Source organism: Lissotriton helveticus, chromosome 3_1 (assembly GCF_964261635.1).
Source record: "Lissotriton helveticus chromosome 3_1, aLisHel1.1, whole genome shotgun sequence".
NCBI lineage: Eukaryota > Metazoa > Chordata > Amphibia > Caudata > Salamandridae > Lissotriton > Lissotriton helveticus.
In genome coordinates, this window is record NC_136061.1 from 1,176,293,095 (window position 1) to 1,176,316,093 (window position 22,999).

General features: G+C 42.8%; 1 protein-coding gene across 1 annotated transcript in view; it reads right to left on the reverse strand.

Annotated features, from left to right (window-relative positions):
* Positions 1-1,057: 1,057 nt before the first annotated feature.
* Positions 1,058-22,999, reverse strand: part of B3GAT1 (beta-1,3-glucuronyltransferase 1) — a 340,153-nt gene continuing 318,211 nt past the window's right edge. Inside the window, exons 6-8 of the mRNA XM_078683872.1 lie at positions 17,749-18,045; positions 5,249-5,363; positions 1,058-1,987 (exon numbers count right to left, since the gene is read on the reverse strand). Coding sequence (XP_078539998.1) covers positions 5,277-5,363; positions 17,749-18,045 — 384 coding nt within the window. The 3' untranslated portion in view covers positions 1,058-1,987; positions 5,249-5,276. The remainder of the gene's footprint in view (positions 1,988-5,248; positions 5,364-17,748; positions 18,046-22,999) is intronic.

The window sequence follows — 22,999 nt, forward strand, 5'->3', positions numbered from 1 at the left end:
ACAACGCAGGCTATTACAACGCTTGCCTTTACAACGCGGTTTTTACATCGCAAACCTTTACAACGCATAGCGCTTAGAGGTGCTGGATAGTGGTAAGTCTAATTTTCTATTCCAACTCCAGTCCCCGTGGACACTAGGGAAGGTGTTGGATAGAAAATTAAACTTATACCCTATCCTAGAGCGCCCCCCAGCGCAATGCGTTGTAACGGTTTGCGTTGTAATGACCGCGTTGTAATGGTAGTGCGTTGTAAAAGTTTCGTTGTAAAGGTTGTTCACCACTGACGGCACAATGGGCTTGTAAATATATAACCCATATTTAAGATGTCGCTGGACTTTCCTTTTATTATTTATTCATGTACCTTACTTATTTTGTATCTTCATTGCAATGCTTTCAGTTTCAATCCTGTGTATGTTTAGCACACTTGTCGACCCTGTGTGTTAAAATCTAGGAGACGTTGTGGGTATCTACTTCCCCAGCCACCATCTGTGCTTTTTTGTTAATAATTCTCATTTTATTATACTTTTGCTAGAATCTACTTAAATGTTAATGCTGCATTAGGTGACCTTGGATCATGCTTTTATGACATTTTATCTGTATGTTCTACTTGTCTCGCATTCGCAGTCATCAAACTATTCCCCCTCTTCTAAAAAGATATAAATCACTCTCCTGTTTGGGTATGTTACCTACCTACTGGCCGCCGTCAGATGGGATTTTACTATTGAATATCGACGCCGACAATTATGTGGAATATTGCTATCTAGGGACAAAATATCGAAAGGTAAGTGCACATAGAGAAGTGTAAATTTACTATTCCTTACTTCACATCTATGTACCTTGAAGATGTATCTACCACATAGGTACATATATATAGAGTTAGGTACAGAATATCTAGACCAACCTGCTGATATTCTATATTCTATATTCAGTCATTGATTTTCTGTTCCATCAATATTGTTGATTCGGTATTCAGGGGGCAAACCGAAAGATGTTTTTTCTTTATATTGCCATTATTCACTCCTTTTACCCCTAGTATCGAAAAAGAATGAGACATTTTGATTTTTTAATAAGTGCTTCTTTATTTCTTTCAAAATAAGGTTTTCTTCTGCAAACCACATAACAGAAGGGGGAGACGAAATGCTTGCCTGGTTCTTCCCATAGTCAAGGTTGCCTGGCAGGCCTTCACATTGTCTCTCCCAGCCAGATAGCTTGTAAACACGAATCGTATATAGTCTATGGGAACAGGACGAGGTCCTGAATCGGTCTTGCGCTGTGTTTTCTCTTGGACATCGTTAAAAACTATCCGGAGAAGGCGAGGCCCATATTTTCATTGTCTTGCGCTCCTTTCTTGTGTATTGTAATAAATATTGAATACCAGGTGCTGTCCCTGAAGTCACTTCAACACACCAAAGGAGAGCTGAACGTGTTTGGCAATGTTTCCTGCTCTCACTGTGGCTGGTAGAGGGCCATTATCTTATTGTAATCTCTGCTGCAAGCCCTGCTCCTCATACTCAGATGAGGGGGTCTTTGTCAGTGCTTTAAATTGACAGATATTATCTACTTTATCAAAGGACAAACCCGGCACTTCCCAGCAGTTCTGATATTATTTTATTGGGACAGTACCTGCACTTCTTAGAATAAAAGCTGGTACTGTGTGACAGGGTACCTGCATGTCATTCCATTGTTTTCACTGGTTTTTGTAGAAGGTTTCTCCACATCTTCCGGGATCATCCTCTCCCGGGCTTCATGCCATGCACACGCTCCTCTGAGCCAGAACCGCCTCCGGGCCCCTCCGCGCTCGTGCTGCAGTGAAGCCTGGGCCATGCCTGCATTGTATGTGCTTTAAGAGTGTTCGCAAACAGTCCGGTCCAATCTGCAGGGGACAGTACGCGAGGTGTTGCCCTCATTTCGTTGGCTCAGACAATGCATCGTCTCCTGCTGGTGCGTGGAGTTGCCTGCAGACTGGACTTGTTCTGCAAGAGGCATATGCTGCTGAGAAGAAAAAAGATAAGATCATGTTATGTGGCATCCAACTTCATGTTCTTAGTGGGATCCTTATAAGAATTAGAACCTAACCTAGGCACACTTTAAAGTAAATCAACAGCATGTATAATCACTACAAAGTTCACAATTTTTCAGAAAAAATACGTAAATATATAAGTTAGATGTTGCGTCGTCTTTAATTCGGGTTTCATTAAGCCAAAACTGAAACCTGCTGACACGTGTTTAGTCGCATGTGGTCCTTATTCGGTACACAACGATCAGCCGTGAGGCATTCTGAGCACACACGCTACGTAGTTTGGCCTCACAGCGCCCATCAACCCTACGTGAACCTATACCCTGGTTTCCCGTATCCTTCGAGTCCTTCACTACAGGACCTTTCTGGAGCCGGAACGCCTCGGTTACCGGCAGCGCGGTTACACTTGTCCTTCGTTTCCTTTACTACATGACCTGTTAGGAGCTGGAACAATTTAAAGTACCGGCAGCGCGATTTTCATTAAAGTTCATTACTTCTGAACCACATGGAGGCTAGTCGGAATACTACCTATACCGGCTACGTGACGTTAGAAGTAACTTGGTGTTGTAATCTGTCCCCATTGATAAGCCCAGCCGGGTTGGAATTATCACCGGCAGCACGATTATGAAGATCATTTTGTTCTGCATTCAGCCCTGAAGAAGTCGCGGAACTATTTCCACATGCGACGAAACACGTGTCGGCTGGTTTCAGTTTTGGCTTAATGAAACACAAATTAAAGGCGACACAACATCTAACCTATATGTTTATGCATTTTTTCTGAAAAATTGTGAACTTTGTAGGGATTATACATACTATTGATTTACTTTGAAGTGTGCCTAGGTTAGGTTCCAATTTAGTAAGTGTGAGGGCCTGTCGCCACACAACATTGAGGGGTTATAGGGCTCATCCCCTCCCCTGGCAGCACCTTCTGAAATTGAGGTACACTCGTATAGACGTCACACAGCAGTGCGCCTAGCATCCCCTTTACTAAAAACCCTTCTATAGAGAGACATCCTTATAAGATTGTTTTGCTTAGTGGATCCTGGAAATCTGCAACTCTCTATAGGCTATAAGAGGTGACTTGCAGGTGTTTCCAGAATAATTGAAGCACTCAATTCTCCCTGAAAGAGTCAGGAAGATGTGAAAACATTCCCTACTCATTACGGGTCCCTGAATCTCTGGTGGAAGTTCAATATCTGAGTAAGCATTTCTAAAACAAAATGGGAAAACAATGGCTTCAAATGCAAAGGCAAGCGGAGAGAGGAAATGGAATTCAGGAAGAGATACGAGGGCCAATCAGGCAAATAGAAAGGAGCTGAGAGGGATCTGATAGTTTATCCATGTCTGGCCTATACACAGCTACTGCCTCTGAATGGACAGTATGTTGTGGGTGTTATACTCACATGTTAATTGTTTCTGCCCTAAGACTTACTCTGCCTCAGTGTTTTATAGCACAATAACTCATTTTTAACATGCTATTGTTACTCTGAATTACTCAGGCGAGGTCTTGTGTATATATTACATTTCACATGGTTGAATACCAGTGAGATAGCTCGCTGGGTTGCAGATGTTTGGCTACTTTTTGCTGAGGGGATGCTTCTGTACCTTACAGGATTAATGTTCCAATCATGGTAACAAATCTAGTTGGAATCATACTTCCTCTATGAATTCTCTATATGACTTGCAAAGTCTGGCGAGATGAGCAACCTCATTTGTAAATGTCACTATTCAGGATTACGAGGTTGGCACCGGGATATGTAGTGTACAGTAAGCTATACATTTGTGATTTACTTTGCAAATATATCAAGAGAAAATACAAATAGCTAGCCTGGTCCACACCTTCTATGTCTGATACATGCTCACTGATGTCACTGCAATAGTCACTTCAAAAAATTGTTCACTGTAGTTGCCGTGGACCATCATCTACAGGTAGAAGCCTTTGTGTCTAAAGGTTCATTACAAGACAGAAGCACCCATAGGAAACAATAAACAGCCCATTTCTTGATAGTGGTATTTATAGGAACTGACAGGAAATTACCAATACAAGAAGGTGTTACCCATATACTGGCTCACTGCACACTTAGGATTTTTCAGCATTTCCTTCTAAAGAAGCCCTCTTGGGAAGATAGGTAGAATTTTGCAATCCTTCTGACTTTTGTGAAAGATTGTTCTGTGCCTACCACTTAGAAAAATTCTGTTTTTGGATACCAGTGATTAAAAAAACTTGATTTCCTAGGCTTAATCTTTGTGGATTACAACTGGTTATTTCTTCTTCTGCTGCTGACCCTTTAGTAATTCTACTTGGGATGGGTATTCTTCACAATGCTTAACCATACGTCACAGGTCACAAGATAGGTTTCTTCAGAGAATGTAGTAAACACAATAGTCAAAATTTGACATTTCCCTCTGTTTATAAAATTTCAGCTCTTTATTCTTCTATGGTACCTCTGTTACACCAAGGGGGTATACTTTTTAGGTCTAGGTTTTGACAGCACAACTGTTAGACATAGTTCTAATAATTTAGGTACATTGGGCTTTGGGTCTACCAATTTCAACCATTGGTTTTCTTTTACCAGCCTCTTTCAGCTATTGACTTATGGATTTGCCAATCATGTCTAGGCTCTGCCCAGTTGAGTATTGCTTTGCTATTTTGGCGTATCCTTCTGCCTCCACTAAAGTGATTTCATTGAACTGGAAGAAGGCTCTGCAGAACAATAGCCCTCTCTACCCGCTTTTCCTCACTCCCTACCAAGTGCTCTAATGTGCTAATACTGTATGTGTTAGTAAATTAAATCCTGACCTATTAGCTTTGCCAATACTATTGTTCTGAATCGCCCTACACATGGCTGCTCTCATTCCTCCCTATCCCCTAGATTCAAAGCTGGGTGGGGCTAGACTGGGTCTGAGCGGGCATGGTTGAACTCGGTCATTTGTTACTGTCCCTTGCATCAAACTCACTTTTACTTTCTCTGGTAGGGTAAATCATAAACGCAATAACCTCTGCTACACTGAGAACTAGCCGTATGTGTTGTCATAACCAATAGTCAATCTATTACTGTCAATGGATGACCTTGTACACCACATGATTCGCTCGTAGTGAGTAAATGACCACAAACCACTGTGCTACCCAAGAGAAAAGATATTCAGAAATTTTAAGGCTGGGCAAATTTACAACAATTTTTGTCAGAGGCTATAAACCTTACTGCTTTGTTTTTGTGGGGTTTAGTGCTCACCTGTTCATTTCCGTACAATGCCTTGGAATCAGATTTCCACGTTGGGATCTGTGAATCCTTTCTTCCCCTCATTTACAAGTACAGGTTTCTCAGTCCTGGTGTGCCATACCAGAATCTGAAATTCCAAAAACAGCAGATCCCATCAGTGACAAGCTTCTTTCTACATTGATTCCAGCAACAAAGGTTTTCTATTACGCTTGTCAGACAACAGAGAGTAGAATGATGTCTTTGGAAGGTATTTAGTCAAGTATCCACATAATCTTTTCAAGTGATTAAGCAACATCCTGGCCTGGAAGTACTAAGAGAAAGGTCTCAAATAGTGGTTCAAATTGCTCACCACCCTTTTGTGACGTGCCTCTGATTTTGAGATGTGACCAATGTATAGGCTGTCTTGTTCTCAGTGTATATTTCTTGTGGATTTCAGTGATATTTCCTCGGTGTTTTCCAAATATTTCGAAATCAGTGCTTAGCAGTGCTTATTCGGCTGCCCAACCCCCACAAAAGACAAAAACTGTTTTTCCAGTGTTTACAAAACATATTGTTTTTGCAGTGATTTTCATAAAGTACATATAACTTAAAGGAGAAGTAATGCAGGGTTTATAGTATCATTGGCAGTGTGCCCCATGAGCATATGTTAAACTGTTGTAAGGCGACAGTCTTTATATTGCATTCTCACTTACAGTTACATCACATTACTCTCCGTCACATCTCATTACCTCTCACTCTGTTAGGACTTTGTCTGGTTACCAGGATTGTAATAGAATAAAAAATGAAGAATGTAATTTTTACATATTTTATTAAACACATTTCTGGACATAGTTGGGGTTATTAACCTACTCCTTACTGAATATTAGGACATTGGAGGGGTTGTCAACTGTGCCAATATAATAGCACCTTGTAAAACCTTTAAAATAGTGAATTACACTAGATTAATTTGTATCTCTACTTTCTAAATCACCCTAAACCTGATGCTTTAAGCATGCTCGTTCGGTTGTTTAGGCATTCATACCAGCCAAGCGTCCACATGGCAAATGCCTCATTTTGAGTCAGTCCTTGCCCTTTAACAGAAATCACATTGTACTCAGGGGCTTTGAATTTTGCTCCTAACATTGTAACTGTGGCCTCAAAAACCAAAGCAATAAAGTGCAATAGGGTAAAAAGGCAGGTTTAGCTGAAGGCACACATAACAATGGGAAACCGTGCAGATATGAATTTTGTTGTTATGTGGAAAGACTACTTACTATCATGTTTTAACCATTATCCCGTGAGCACTCTTTTCACAGGTACTCGTCACTACACCTTGCACTGAATGTTCAAATGCTGGGGTATTTGACAGCTGACCTGCTTTTAAATACTGACTTATTAGAGAAGGGTTCTGATGTATCACAATTATTTACCCACTCTATTGTTCAAGATTTGTATGAGCCAGCCACTTCATTAATCAGTCAAATAATTAAATACTTCCAAAAAGATCAAATATGATCCTATTATTCAAAGATTTTCTAAAGTTAATTAAATAATTAAAACAGACTTAAAACATGCTTCTAAAACCTACACTTTTAATACAGAAGCACAAAATGAGAGGCAAGAAAAGGAAGAGGAAACAATAATTTAGTGACATCCCTAAACAACAAAACTCAAGTGAAATAATCTTAGACCAGTCTTTTTTGCTGTTTATTTGTGTAACAACGTTACATTGTATGGCCCTTTAAGGAGAGTTGGCTCATTCTCTTTTACTTTCCTTTATTTGAATGGCGTTTAAGTTTCTAGTTGTGCCGATGTTTATCATTGTTTATATGTTTACACAGACGCTGGCTGTTTCTGTTTTGGTGGGGTTTTATCTGTTATTATAGGTTTAAACCTAAAGCAGGATATATTACCTATGCATTAATAGGAAATGCCACAAAATATCCAGTCACAGGGGATCACAGAACAAGTTGCCCACTGAACAGTAATTAGGCAGGTCACTATTTGCAAAGAACCGTAATTGGCTACAAAGTCAGAGATGGCGGTCTGCAAGAAACATTAATTTTATGTTTTAAATCAGACTGTGAGCCTTAAAGCAACAGGTGCTGCTTTATCAAATTGTTTATTGTTTTTGTGAATTAGGTGCCACCTCCTTTGAAGTGTGGGTAACTGATCAATGGTTTGTGACCACATTTGCAGTTGCAAACTATTGATGCATGCCATTGCCCTTAATAGATAAGTTGGGTGTCCCTTTTCAGGAACCCTCCTACCTGTGATTTTGAATGGATTGCAAACTCAATTTGTGAGTTAGAAAGGCATTTATGGATACCAAGTGGGTTAGTACAATGTACATAACATGTTTGCATTCACACATTGTGGCTTGGAATATCAAATCCTGATTATGGATGTGACAGAATATCCTTACAACAATATCAAGAGACAAAATATTGAAAGGTAAGCGCACAGAGAGAGATAAGGATTTACTATTCTTAACTCCACAGCTACGTACCTTAAAGACCTATGTATATCACCAAGATACGTATACGTGGAATTAGGTATAGATTATGCATAAAACTTTTCAGTTGATATTTTGTCCCCCAATATTGTCGTAACAATATTCTGTACTGTCGATATTTAGGATTTAATATTCCCAGCCTACACCGCCTTGACAAACCCTGTGATTTTATGAAACCCTGGGTTGGGAATGCAAAAGTGTTAAATACATCGGGTCATATGTTATCTAACACAACCTACAGGCCTTCCACCAAAAGACACATTGGCACATGTAGTTTACATCGAGAAAGAAGACTAGCATTCCTTATAGGTAAAATTTCGGTTCCCCCCGCAATTATACACTAAATTAAAACGTTTTAGTTTTAACCCTGTTATTCCTCTTCACAACCCTGTTTTTTCTCTTTTACTAATTAATTGTTTGTTTATGTTTTATATTTTATGGTTTTTTTTCTAGGCCCTCTGCATGACATTATGTAGGTATAAAACCTGCTTTGAGAGACTATCGTCGTTATTTCTGTTCTCTTGCTATTTCCACCTACTACAACTTACGTGAATGACGTGATTCCCTGCTCGGCAAATTCAGCTGGTTCTCTACAGTGGGTGACAGTAACACCTTGTCGTGTCCAGGACAAGGGCACTAGGACCCTGGGACAATACAGAGGTAAGGGGACACCGGACACCACATCCGGTCAAGGGGCGGGGAGAGGGGACATTCTGCTGCTGGACCTCGAGGTAAGAGATCATGATCTGTGTATGCTGGAACCAACAAGAATAAAGACATACCTATAAGCCATCATCGTGTCCTGTGTGGTTTCCTGGGTTCGAAGACACGACAACTGGCGACGAAGGTTTGACGAACTGGACGCTGTGCCCATCGGAAGATCATCGCGATTTAAACCAGGAGCCCACCCTGGATCGCATTGTGCGGAAAAGAACGGAAGAAGTGCCCCCAGACGAAGAGCAACGAAGCGGGAGTCCACCCCGATCGCTGGAAAAAGAAGACTGCGAGCTCCGGTAAGCGCCGTGTAATGAGCGCAAACTTAAAAGAAAGTTAAAAGAAACGGGCGCGAGCTCTCGCGAGAGTCTCGGCGGCCATTTTAGGATCAGGCGCGAGAACCAATCACAGAGCAGGAAAAGCAGGCGGCCATTTTTCAGTCAGGCAGCACCCGGATTGGACAAGAAGTCTCGCGAGAATCTCGGCAGCCATTTTGAGGTCAGGCGAAATGAACCAATAGGAGCGGAGAACAGCGCAGTGGTCATTTTGGAGTCAGGCAAAGGGCGAAAAACATCAGAAAGTGCCGATCGGAGAGAAAAAGGCACAAATAAGAATGAATAACAGCAAATAAGTGGGGCATAAGAAGAACACTAAAAGAAAAAGGGGCAAATAAAAGGAAAAAGAAAGGAGAAAGAAAAGACACCAGGAAATTAAGAAGAAGGCATAAACAAGCAGAAGTAAAGGCAAAAGGGGCAAAAGTAAGAAAATAAGGATTGAACAAGCAGAAATAGAGAAAAGACAAGAAAAAAAGGTGACAGCACAATGAATAAGTGCAACTAAAGGAATAAAAGACTAAAAGAGAACTTAAAGAAGATACAAAAGAACAAAGCACAGACAAAGAGCAGCAAACAAGAGAAAAGGCAAGAAATAAAAGGAAGGAAAGGCGCTAATAAAGCACAAGCAATAAAGAACAAAAGACAAAGGACAGACAACAGAAGAAATAACAAAAGAGGGTCGAGGAGAACGCAGGAAGATAAAGATGACAGACCCTAAGCCAGAAAGACAAAGTGCACAATACAGAAGACCACTACCATTCAACTTGTCGGAGCCACAAGTGGGAATTAGGTGGGAGAAGTGGATCAGACTTCTAGAAAGATACATGGACGCAACCGATGTGACAGAAGCAAAGAAATTGGGTTTATTGCTAAATTTTGCAGGCGATGACATTGAAGACCTTCTAGTGACGCTACCAACTGAGGAAACAACCAACTATGAGAAACTAAAGAAATGTTTAACGACCAAATTTGACCCGCAAAGAAATGTTGATTTCGAACGATACACTTTCGCAATTGCGTCTCAACGAATAGATGAAACATTAGATGACTTTGCAACCAGACTGAGAAAACTTGTGACGCATTGTGAATTTGACAAATTTGACAATGAACAAGCAATAAGATTGCGGATAATAGAAGGCTGCCGTGACACAGGGTTCCGCGCAAGAATCTTAAAAGAACCGACGTCACTAGAGAACATCCTGGCAATAGCAAGAGCGGAGGCGAGAGCAACAACACACGCAAAGGAAATGGAATGAGGAAAAGACGTAGGAGTGGAACAAGCACATCACATGACAAACAATTATCGCACAGGTGTCTGGAAAAAAGACAGGAATGAACAGACAGTGAGGAAACAACCTGAAGGAACTTGCTGCAGGTGTGGAATGGAATTTCCACATCGAGGACCATGTCCAGCGTTTGGGCAAACATGCAGAAGATGCAACGGGAGGAATCACTACGCCAGCGTATGCCAAGGAACACAATTTAGGAACGACAGGGGAAGAACAGGGAGACCACAAGTATCGACAACAAGGCATGTCAGACATATCGAAACAGAAAGGAGAAGCTCATCAATAGAATCAGGTGAAGAGGAAGAAGAAGAAAAAACAGAACGACTATATCACATGTCGGACGTCCACATAGAATCATCTGAACGCGTCCACACAGAACTAACTGAAGAAAATAAAAATGAAAAGGAAACATGCCTGGCAGACAGAAGCAAAATGAAAAAGACAGATTCCGTGACCATAGGAGTTGGATCACACAAAACAAAATTCGTCCTGGACAGCGGCACAACACGCAACATTATGTGCATATTGGAATACGGAAAGATGAAGACAAAGCCGGCACTGAGGCCGTCCCGATTAGAAGTGTTCACTTGGGGGTCAAAGAAACCAGTGATTAACATGGGAAAATTCACAGAAGAGATAGCATATAAGGACAAAAAGATCAAAGAAGACATTCATGTGCTGCAGGGTGACGTCCCAGCGCCGTGCCTGCTGAGCAACATCACAACGAAAATGATGGGTCTCATGACCATGACATACAACATGTCAGAGGAAGGGAACACATTGAAGACAGATCACAGCGTAACTAAAGAACTGGAAAAAGATGATGCTGCCACAGACAACCCGCTGAGGGAGTTGACAAACAAAGGTAAACAATTCACATGGACCGAAGAAGACTACAAAGCATCAAAGGAGATAAGACTTGCTAGGACGGCCGAAGACGACCCAGCACATGCTGACCAAAGGCCGCACAGAGGACTAAATGAAGATGGAAACGAAGTGGAACTGAAAGCGATTGTGACACAACACCAACAAGGAAAAGATCACCGAAGACAAGTGGTGACACAAGAAAGCGAAAATGGAACGGTGATGAGGGAATCAAGAAGAATGAGACTACCACACACAAAAAGGATAGAGAGAATAGAACAAGGAGACATTGCTGCAAGAGATCAAATAGCGAACGCAACAACAAAGGCTCATGAAAATAAAGGAAGACATGCGACAAAACAGAAAAGAAACAAAGGAGGCACCGAGCTGGTCAAGCAAGGACAAGTGAAGAAAAAAGGCAATGAGTTCCCCGGGAGCAAGTTGACGATGACAAAAGCAAAAGAACGGATGGCAAAAGCGGCAGTCTGGCCAGTGTCACGTCACCGAGCACCTTTCGCATTTCAGAAAGGCAGAAGCAAGAAAAACGGAAAGGTCAAAGCAAGAACTGCAGGAAGATACAGAAAAGGAAAGGCTCAAGCGGATATCAAAAAACAGCGATCAAAAAAGAAAAACATGGAAAAAAGAGACTAATTGAGGAGGTGTAAAAAGAAGTGGCCTATGGCCCATCGTGTATCATCAGTCTCTCTTTCTTTCTTTCTTTCTTTCTTTCTCTCTCTCTCTCTCTCTCTCTCTCTCTCTCTCTCTCTCTCTCTCTCTTTTCTCTCTCTCTGTTCAAAAAGAAAAATGTTTGTTTGTGACAAGGGGGGAGATGTTGTGTCCAGGACAAGAGCACTAGGACCCTGGGACAATACAGAGGTGAGGGGACACCGGACACCACATCGGGTCAAGGGGCGGGGAGAGGGGATATTCTGCTGCTGGACCTCGAGGTAAGAGATCATGATCTGTGTATGCTGGAACCAACAAGAATAAAGACATACCTATAAGCCATCATCGTGTCCTGTGTGGTTTCCTGGGTTCGAAGACACAACACACCTGTCATTTGCAGCGCTTAGAAATGGAAGAACAGTAACATCAAGCACGATGTAAGGCCATTTATTATTGCTTTCGTAAATGCTGCTGTTACTATTAATGTTTTGTTGTTGGCATTATTGTTTTGCCTCTATATTTTGCCATCATTGCAGGAAATTGTTACAATAAAATCTGTTTAGATTACAAAGTAAGATGCCATACTTTGGTATGGTTAGGACAAAGAAGGGGCTTATACACCCAAGTGAATGCCAGAAAACGTATTTTTGCCATTGAACACTCCTCCACCTTTATCATTTATTTGCAGGCTGGACCACCCTTTGGTGTTGCACAAAGGTCCAAGACGGCTGCATAATATTTTTTTATGAAGTGCTAGAGAAGGACAGGGGTGACAAAGAATGATCTTGAAAGAATGACAGAGAGCAAGTGTTATTTGAGGTAAATTAGAAAGGACCCTTCAATGAACAGAATGCAGACGGCAACAAGTACTGTAGAAATCAGTGACATGACATCACGTACATGCCAAAATCAGCCTCGCATTTAGTGGTTTAGCAGAATCCCTCTGTGACCTTTCAAAGCCTGATTAGGTACAATAGGGCACTTTATTTCATACGTAGGCTATTGAACTGCAGATTGGGCCCAGTTAGAAGCTCTTGCAATCACTCAAGATTTGAGAGCAAATTGTTGCAGCGCTGCGATGTCCAATTTTGGTTTAGATCTGAGTACCTTATTCAGTGAAATTCAGTGTCTGTCCTCCTCTCTCCCTTTGTCGTTTACATTTTCCTCTTCTCTGTTAAACACTACTCTAGTAGAGGTGGTGTTTCTCTAAGGTACACTATCCATTGGTATATTATTTTACTTCCCATGTGAATCCATGCACTTCTCAGGCATTTTAATAGGCTGTTGCAGAGGCCCTTTCTAAGAAGTGCTTTTAGTGTGTAAATGAAGTCAAATAGTAATATATTCATAAAGATTTTGTTGTTGATAGATGTGGCTTATTCCTTCATGACTTTCACCTGCATTCCCCGATCACGGAATCCTCAGAAAGAAACCTTAGCGAATCACTAATTTTAAGAGGTAAGGGGCAGATGTATCATCCGTTTTTTTTGTCGCAAACGCTGCGATTCGCAAAAATGCAGCGTTTGCGACAAAAAAATCGGCAAATGCGATGTATGAAGAAAATCGCATCGCAAAATTAAGTAATCGCAAAATTTGCGATTCTTTAATTTTGCGCAAGCATTTAAGGAATCGCAAAATGCGATTCCTTAAATGCTATGTAAGAAGCAATCAAGTTTTGCGATTTCACATTAAGAAATCGCAAATTACCACCAACTTGTTGTTGGTGGTAATTTGCGATTCCTTTTACAAATGCACTTTTTTGGCATTTGTAAAGGTGCCATGTGGCGCTCATACATGCCCTTGGGGCATTTATGTGCGCCATATGTGCACACATGTAAATTTCAGGGGTGCAGCAGGGTGTCCTTAAGACACCCTTGCACCCTTGAAATTATTCTCAATTCGCGATCAGCAAATTGCGAATCACAAATTGAGAATAACTTCCCATTCCTTCCTATGGGCCTCCTGGCCCATAGAAATGAATGGAAAAATATTCCTAAATTGCGATTCGCAATTTGCTAATCGCAATTAAGGAATTTTAAGAAATCGCAAAAAAATGTGAATTTCTACATACATCCCTATTTGCTAATCTCAAATAGCGATATCTAAAAAATCGCTATTTGGGATTCGCAAATCAGGATGTTGATACATCTGCCCCTAAATGTTAATTTACCTCCTCTTATTTCTGTTTGTACCTCAGGTCCAGGGGTTTGCTTGTGCATTTTGGTGATTTAATTTTGTTGTACAAAGTTTTCAGTTGCACTACATGGAAGCTTAGTTATGCGGTCTTTTTAAGCTGTATGACGTGCAAGCTAGTAAAGTGATGCGTGAGCTTGTTTTGAGAATGGATAGACAGCAGCAGTGGCATGGGCAAGTGGGTGTGCCAAACAAATGAGATTTGCAAGAGTGGCTGGAGTGTTGGATGAGAAGGGAGGTGGCAATAATGGTTTGATGTGATATGTTTATGTGGTTTGAAAGCAGTGCATATGCAATTTGTATGTACATGTGCTTTTGGTGGGGGAGGGGGAGTGGGCGTTTAAGTGGCGTCCCCTTCACCTGTGTGATTTAGTGGTATTTGTGTTTGGAGTTTTTAGCTGCATAGCTTGCTGAGTGCCCCACGTCATGTTTGAAACCTTTAATCAAAACACTAAGAATACTGGGACTTATGCCTGAAATGGAAAAGTCGAGTGTCCTACTCCCAACGTGCAAATTGCTGATGGTTAATATTAGACATTGGGCCATTTGTATCAAAAAGTAATTTTGCGATTCTCAACTAGCGATTTTTTATGAATCGCTATTTGAGAACCGCAAAATGCTATGTATGTAGAAAATGCAATAAATTTTGCGAATCCTACATATTCCTTAATTTTGAATCTCAAATTGCGATTCGCTATTAAGGAATACCTCTCCATTCATTCCTATGGGTCTAGAGGCCCATAGGAATGAATGGGAAGACATTCCAATTTGCGATTAGCAATTAGCGAATCGCAAATTGAAAATGCAATTTCAAGGGTGCAAGGGTGTCAAAAGGACACCCTGTTGCACCCCTGAAATAAGCATGGGTGCACATGTGGCACACAAACATGCCCTAAGGGCATGTATGTACGTCACATGGCACTTTGAAAAATGCAAAAAAGTGCATTTTTCAAAGAAATCGCAAATTACCACCAACTGGTAATTTGCAATTCCTTAAGGCGAAATTGCACTTTTTTGGTGCTTCTTACATTGCATTTAAGGAATCGCAAAATTTGTGATTCCTTAAATGCAATTGCAAAATAAGGAATCGCAAATTTTGCGATTCCTTATTTTGCATGCAGATTTGCTTCATACATACCATTTAGCAAAAATGCGATCGTAAACGCCGAAATTCTGCGAATTATGACGTTTGTGAACGCATTTGTGCTTGATACATATGGCCCATTACTTCTGAGGTGCTATGGTGCGTCTTGCTGTCCATGCAGCAGGCGGGTTAGTGTTGTATGTTCCGTAAGCGCTGAGGTGATATGCTAATATGTATGAATGTGGAGCCGCTGAATTTCAATCACGGAACACATGTGGTAATGTGATAAGTCATGTGCATAAACGGGATCTAAGAGCAGGTTGATGTGTTTCTATGTTTGGCTCAAGCCACAGTGCTTTTATAACTGGTCCTGAGTCAAAGTCTCCAAAAGTTTTCAGTCCTGAGCTGTTTGCGTGTTTAATGGAGGGGGTTATTGAAGCGTGTTGGGGAACTTTGGATAAAAGCAGGAGCAGAAAGATGCACATGACTATGTGGGAGGGGAAGTGTTCTGGGTTGCTTAATGACTCCAACGAGCTGGTTATAGAAGCAACAATAGAATCATAATCACTAATGATGCATTTGAAGTCCAGGAAATATGTGCTTTTGCTTTACATTAAATGTGGAAAATTACACATTTTCTTTTTTTTTTGGGTGAGTGACTGGTTTGAGCAGAAAATGTTTTGCAGGAGATATTTTGTACTCGAACAAGTGCCTTTGTCTTTTATCTCATGTCACTTTTGAATGCAAGGTTTGCATTAGTGCTCAATTGTCACGTCAAATACTGCTAAGTGAATTTCACGGAATGCTGTGCAATTTTGTATAGTTAATATTCATTATATTTGTGAAATTTTGCTAAATTTTGAAATAGAATTTCACAATTTTCACAGGCCTACGGAACACCTCTGCATGTTTTATCCCTTTAGGAGAGGAGTTGTACACTGTGAGGTGGTAGTTGTTGCGTGTTCTGTTAGTGTGGGGAGTAAACATCATGAGGAGATGTACTCATTTGTGAGATCGCTGCTTCTATTACTACGTTGCGGAATCCACTATGCACTATTTTATCATTTTTTACTCTTTGCCTTGAACAGGAATGGAAAAGATACAGTCTTACATCTTTTCCTTAGTGCTTACTTTTATAATTTGGGATTTCTGATAACTTGTAATACCACATGATAACAGCTTAGTTAATCTAAGGCCCAGATTAACTAACCCTCACATTGCTGTTGCATCACGCAAGGCAACATAAGGGTTTAAGTGATATTTACTAAGCGATGCAAAGCCACCTTGAGTGACTCTGCTTGGCTTACTAAATCCAGAGTAATGCAAGGCAGCGCGAATCACCTACTTGCATTACTCTGCAGTGGGAAAGCATTCCGAGGATGGGGTGTGGTCGTTCCCACACATCCACCCATGGATTTTGGCTCATTCCCTGATTTACTAAGGGTAGTAAACCTGGGAATTTGTCAAAATGCTAGCCATCCCAACAGAGGCGTAACAAGGAGAACTATGTTGATTTGTCCTTGTTATTTCCTCCTTCTTCAAGCTGCAGCACACATAGAAAGAGGAAAATGCCTGAAAGGATTGTTTTTGTGCAGGAAGGTGTCCTTTCTGCAACGCGGCCACCTTTACACCATAGTGCAGCACCATGGCGCAAGGATGCCCGTGTTGGTGATAGGCTGCACACAGTGCACCAGCACAAAGAGAGAGCAGTAATCTGTTATATATTAGTAAATATGGCACATTCATTACACTCTCCATTTGATGCAGCGCTGCAAGTTGTCTTACTGCGTAGTGTTGAGTGTTCGTACATCTGGCCCGATGTCATTGGTTCATTTTTTACTTTAGATTGCTATACTACGGTGTAAGTAGAATTTCTCATCAAGGCTTGCTAATGTAAGAAAACACAGTTGATTTACTACTTGGAGCATCTAGAAGGAATCAACAGCAATGGGAACAAGGGATGAGATTTGCAATAGAACAGGAATGACTGAGAGAGATCTGGCACAAACGTTTTTAGTGCAGAAAGTCTCATTATAGGAGGGTTTTCAGCAGCCAGATTTCTATGTTCTCTTGGTTACCTCACCTCCAGAGGTAACATGCAAGTCAGAAGCTGGTGTTTGGACTGGGATAACATATCTCACTTTGCAACCTCATGCTTTTGATGCCACAGACTCATTATTGGCTTTTTAACATTGGATGTAATATGTCCCGACTAGTTCAAATGACACCTGATATAACACAGAATGGAGCAAGCAGATTCCGTCATTGATGCCAGCACGTTCTCAGTTCTTTGTGAGCAGCATTCAACCAGTCCACATGCCCAATAGTAGATTCATCATAATTGCCAATCAACCAATCCCTCTTTACAATATTTGACCAATCATTCTGACCAGTAGATATTTGTTGGTACTAGTCAATTCATCCTCAATTGCTTCCCTCCTAGCACCAATTATTAGAAGTTTCTTCTGTCCATATCTTTTTCAGATGTTTTAATTCCCTTTAAGGATATCCTAGAGCAATTGCATACAGTCTCTCAAGGCAATCGGTTGATTACTAAATATGCAGTAATTTACCTTTATATCTCAAATTTTTTCTGCCACTTTTTTATTTCACATGTTTTTGTATACTGCTGCCATGCCTAGGTTACTAACTTAATACGAATCAATTTTCTCAATCATTATACAGTATCTGGGTTAGAGGCAATCATTTCTCACCTGCTACTTTGGGCAATTTGAGATCAAATTGATCCTGCCTACGTTTATTGTTAATTGCATGTTTGCACCCGTTGCATCGCCTAACATTGAAATTCTGGCAGCAAAAAGTACTTTGGCGATCTCGGAATTGATGGCACAGGACACTGCCCAATAAATTACCTTTGTGCAATTGGCAGCTTTGGGCTCCAGGTCATTCAGCGTCACCAGCTCTCGGAGGAGGCTACTCTCCTGGTAACCTCCCTTCACCCCACGCAGTTTGAAATACGCTTGAGGCCTCTGAAGGATCAGCCGGAGATTCACTGCAAAGCCGGCCATGTCTATCGCAAATGGGCGGTGAGGGTCGAACACAGTCTTCCATCCGAATACCTTGCCTGCTGCGTTCACTTTGGGAGACTCGTAGCGTAAACCTCCAACAAATGCCACAGGCCACACCGATACTTTTCTTGTTGTGCGTATCTGGGTACAACAATAAACAACATATTAAAGACATGAATACATGAGTTGCGTTTAAGATGAGAGCAATGCTTCAGTGCCACCAAGATTATTGACTAGCCTTATTGAGCAACCCTTATTGAGCACGACCATGCTTACTTTTTACTTTATTTATTTGCCTCTTTCGGCTGAAATATACAGCAGAAGCAACGAAATAGGGAATCAATCCTATTACCAAAAGAAGCACAATCGCAATGAGTTCTGGGTCGTTCTGTCGAAGCAAAGGGGAAGATTATTGCCTATTTTGTAGCCAGAAAGAAAAAGAGCGTTTCAGTCTCGTTCTCTTATAATGTGATGTTAGCATAATCAGCATCACTTTTCTGAATACAAAGAACGACGGGCCTCATATACAAGGTTTTGGCACACGGCAGCACCACAAGGAAACTTGCTGCACTGCCCTGCATCAATAGAAAATGGCCGGAATGAACCGTATCTATGAGATATGGCACAATCCTGTCCTTTTCTCCTGCGCTGGTGCACAATGGGCTGAAAAGCGCCAACACAGGCACCCATTGCGCCATGGTGCAAAGGTGTCTGTGTTGTAGGGGTGATTGTTTTTGTGCAGGAAGGGACAACTTTCAGCACAAAAACAACCATGAGAGGTGTTTTCCTCTTTCTATTTGTGCCACATTTTGCAACACACATAGTAAGAGGAAACAAGCATTAGAAATGCAATCGGGCTCGGATTTATTTGAGTTTGAGCTAATGGCATTGTAAATGCCAATGTCTTTTTGCCATGTGTTATGGAGTGTGTGCATGTGGTGTGTAGTGGAAGTATGTTGGTTGAATTGTAATTTTACCAATGGTGGCATGCTGTGCTTTATATGAATATGTTTAAAAGTAAAGTGTACCATACTGCGATTGCTTGGTGGAAAAGTGCACTGCCGGCTGGAGGTGTGTGTGCCTGGTGGAAGGGTGCACTGACGGCTGGTGGGTGTGTGCTTGGTAAAAGCGTGCACAGATGGATGATGGTTGTTGGTGTTTGTGCATGGTGAAAGCATTCATTGACGGCTGGGGGTGTGTTGTTGTGTGTGTTGTTTTCTGTCTGCTGGTGAGTGTGTGGTGGTGAGTCTGTGGGGGTGAGCCTGGGGAGCGAGTGTGGTGGTGAGTGTGTTGTGTTGAGTGGTGACAAGTGTGTGGTGTTGAGAGACTGAGGTGTGTGGTTTGTGTGTGCGTTATGTGTGTGTGGTGTATGTGTGTGTGGTGTTTTCTGCACACTCACACACTGCCCCTACACATTCACACACTGCTCACCCGCACACTCCCAATGTCACCCTGCATAGTCACACACTGTTTACCCTGCACACTCATTCTGCACACTCACACAATGTGCACCCTGACACACTGTCTCTGCAGTCACTCTGCACTCACTGTCACTCTGCACTCACTGTCACTCTGCACTCACTGTCACTCTGCACTCACTGTCACTCTGCTGTCACTCTGCACTCACTGTCACTCTGCACTCACTGTCACTCTGCTGTCACTCTGCACTCACTGTCACTCTGCACTTACTGTCACTCTGCACTCACTGTCACTCTGCACTCACTGTCACTCTGCACTCACTGTCACTCTGCACTCACTCTGCACTCACTCTACAGTCACTCTGCACTCACTGTCACTCTGCACTCACTGTCACTCTGCACTCTACAGTCACTCTGCACTCACTGTCACTCTGCACTCACTGTCACTCTGCACTCACTGTCACTCTGCACTCACTGTCACTCTGCACTCACTCTGCACTCACTGTCACTCTGCACTCACTCTGCACTCACTCTACAGTCACTCTGCACTCACTGTCACTCTGCACTCACTGTCACTCTGCACTCACTGTCACTCTGCACTCACTGTCACTCTGCTGTCACTCTGCGCTCACTGTCACTCTGCACTCACTGTCACTCTGCACTCACTGTCACTCTGCTGTCACTCTGCACTCACTGTCACTCTGCACTCACTGTCACTCTGCTGTCACTCTGCACTCACTGTCACTCTGCAATCACTGTCACTCTGCACTCACTGTCACTCTGCACTCACTGTCACTCTGCACTCACTGTCACTCTGAACTCACTGTCACTCTGCACTCAGTCTGCACTCACTGTCACTCCGCACTCAGTCTGCACTCACTGTCACTCTGCACTCACTGTTACTCTGCACTCACTGTCACTCTGCACTCACTCTGCACTCACTCTACAGTCACTCTGCACTCACTGTCACTCTGCACTCACTCTACAGTCACTCTGCACTCACTGTCACTCACTGTCACTCTGCACTCACTCTGCACTCACTCTACAGTCACTCTGCACTCACTGTCACTCTGCACTCTACAGTCACTCTGCACTCTACAGTCACTCTGCACTCACTGTCACTCTGCACTCACTGTCACTCTGCACTCACTGTCACTCTGCTGTCACTCTGCACTCACTGTCACTCTACACTCACTCTGCACTCACTCCACAGTCACTCTGCACTCACTGTCACTCTGCACTCACTGTCACTCTGCACTCACTGTCACTCTGCACTCACTCTGCACTCACTGTCACTCTGCACTCACTGTCACTCTGCACTCACTGTCACTCTGCACTCACTGTCACTCTGCACTCAGTCTGCACTCACTGTCAGTCTGCACTCACTGTCACTCTGCACACAGTCTGCACTAACTGCCACTCTGCACTCTCAAACTGCACTCTCAATCTGCACTCTCAATCTGCACTCTCCACTCTCAATCTGCACTCTGCACTCTCAATCTGCACTCTCAAACTGCACTCTCAAACTGCAATCTGCACTCTGCACTCTGATTCTGCACTCTCAATCTGCACTCTCAACTCTCATACTGCACTCTCAAACTGCACTCTCAAACTGCACTCTCAATCTGCACTCTCAATCTGCACTCTCCACTCTCAATCTGCACTCTGCACTCTCAATCTGCACTCTCAAACTGCACTCTCAAACTGCAATCTGCACTCTGCACTCTGATTCTGCACTCTCAATCTGCACTCTCAATCTGCACTCTCAATCTGCACTCTCAACTCTCATACTGCACTCTCAAACTGCACAACTGATCAACTGGATGGGGTAAATGAATTCTAAAACTATGCTCCGCAAACACAATGGTTCCCTTGGATTACCGAGGTTACCCATTTTGTTATTTTCTTTGTGGTGTTGTTTTTGCACTTTAGTTCTTTGCCCCCCCCCCATCAAGTGTGAGAATGTGGGTTCTGTGTTCCACGAGCAAGAGTATGAAACCTGCCTCGGCACCATGTCAACACCCCAACACCCCTGCCATCTCCTCCCTCCCCAACCCCATAATAACCTCTTCCCTTTCTAGCCTTCCAATCACACCTCGCGCGCGCGAATCTGTAAAGAGGAGCCGCGTGGGTCATGTCTGTGTGCTGCGTGTGAATGCTGATGTGCGAATGGTATGCAAATACATGCGTGATTGGGGCTCTTCGGGAAATCACTGACGGATACTGACGGAATCACTTCGAGACCTTTTTAAAAAGAACACCGAGCACATTTTTAGCAAATCAGTCGCGCGATTTCCCCTGTAAATAATGCATTTTATTAAACGTGCAGCCCGGAGTGTTTTCTCGCCCCTCCATGTGTGTCTAGACTCCACCAAGTGCCGGGGCAGGACGTTCCGAGCTTCGCCGATACAGATGAGGGAGGCGCGATTTCCCCTGTAAATAATGCATTTTATTAAACGTGCAGCCCGGAGTGTTTTCTCGCCCCTCCATGTGTGTCTAGACTCCACCAAGTGCCGGGGCAGGACGTTCCGAGCTTCGCCGATACAGATGAGGGAGGGGGCCGTGGGCCCCCGTGTCTTGCTGTCTCAGCGCCGGATGAGTGAGGCTAATGAAGCCCTTTCCCGGCCTGGCATGCAGCAGCTGCGCGCTGAGCGCTGCTGAATGGTGAACGCGCCCGGCCATCTGGATTCACTTACGGAGGCACCCTGACAGCTCCTAATTATAATTAATGTACTTCTTTGCGCGCACACGCACAAAAAATGCCAAACATGGCGGACGAAAACTACATTTAGCCTATCACTTCAAGGCTATTAAAAAGACACCACAGCGAAGACGAATCACTGGCCAGATGACATAACACACTAAGGAATGTGTCTGGCAAAAGCCCTAGACATACTTTTTTTTCTCTTTAACATTAGGAGCTCGAAACTCCACCCACTTCGTGGGCGTAGGCCGAGCCCTAAAAACTAGAAGAAATAAGGCTATTTGTCCTCTTTAGGTCTCCCTAACGCCACTCCTGGGAAGGCATTAGAATCTGACGCCTTCCCAGGTTTATGATTCCTCGTAAATCTGGGAATGCTTCAGATTCCATGGAGCTGCGCGGGAACAACCAAAGCAACACCCATGTGTCCTGGGTAAAAGGGCCACATATTTACAAAGCCATGAAAAGCCATGCAAAGTGTCTTTGCGTGGCCTTGTAAATATGCTGTGGCACATTGCGCCACTGGAGCGTCAAAAAAGTAACGCAACAGCGGCTCAAAAGCCCCGTTAAGAGCCTCGTAAATGAAGCCCGACGAGTTTAATATGGCTGCAGCAACTTTGCTAGCTCTGATTTCGTGTGTGTATAGTAGCATTTCTGAGTCACAAACTTCTAATTATATGAGTTTTATGTTTGGAGGTGCGTTGATTTCTCTGGTGCAAGTATCAGGGTATACTTCCAGTGTACCAGGCACAGGAGCAGGTACAGAGACTTTGATAGCCCTGAGTCTTATACAACAGGAGGCAAGTTCTTGGAGCTCACTTTGGTTGCAAGGCAGAGTCCAGCTCTCCATTAGCAGGGTCAGAGAGTAGCAGGCAGCAAGGAAGGACAGCAGAAAAGCAGGACTTACAGATCATAAATCCAGCAGAGTGTCAGTCCTTGATGCAGCACAGCAATTCTTCTGACAGAGCTCAGTTAT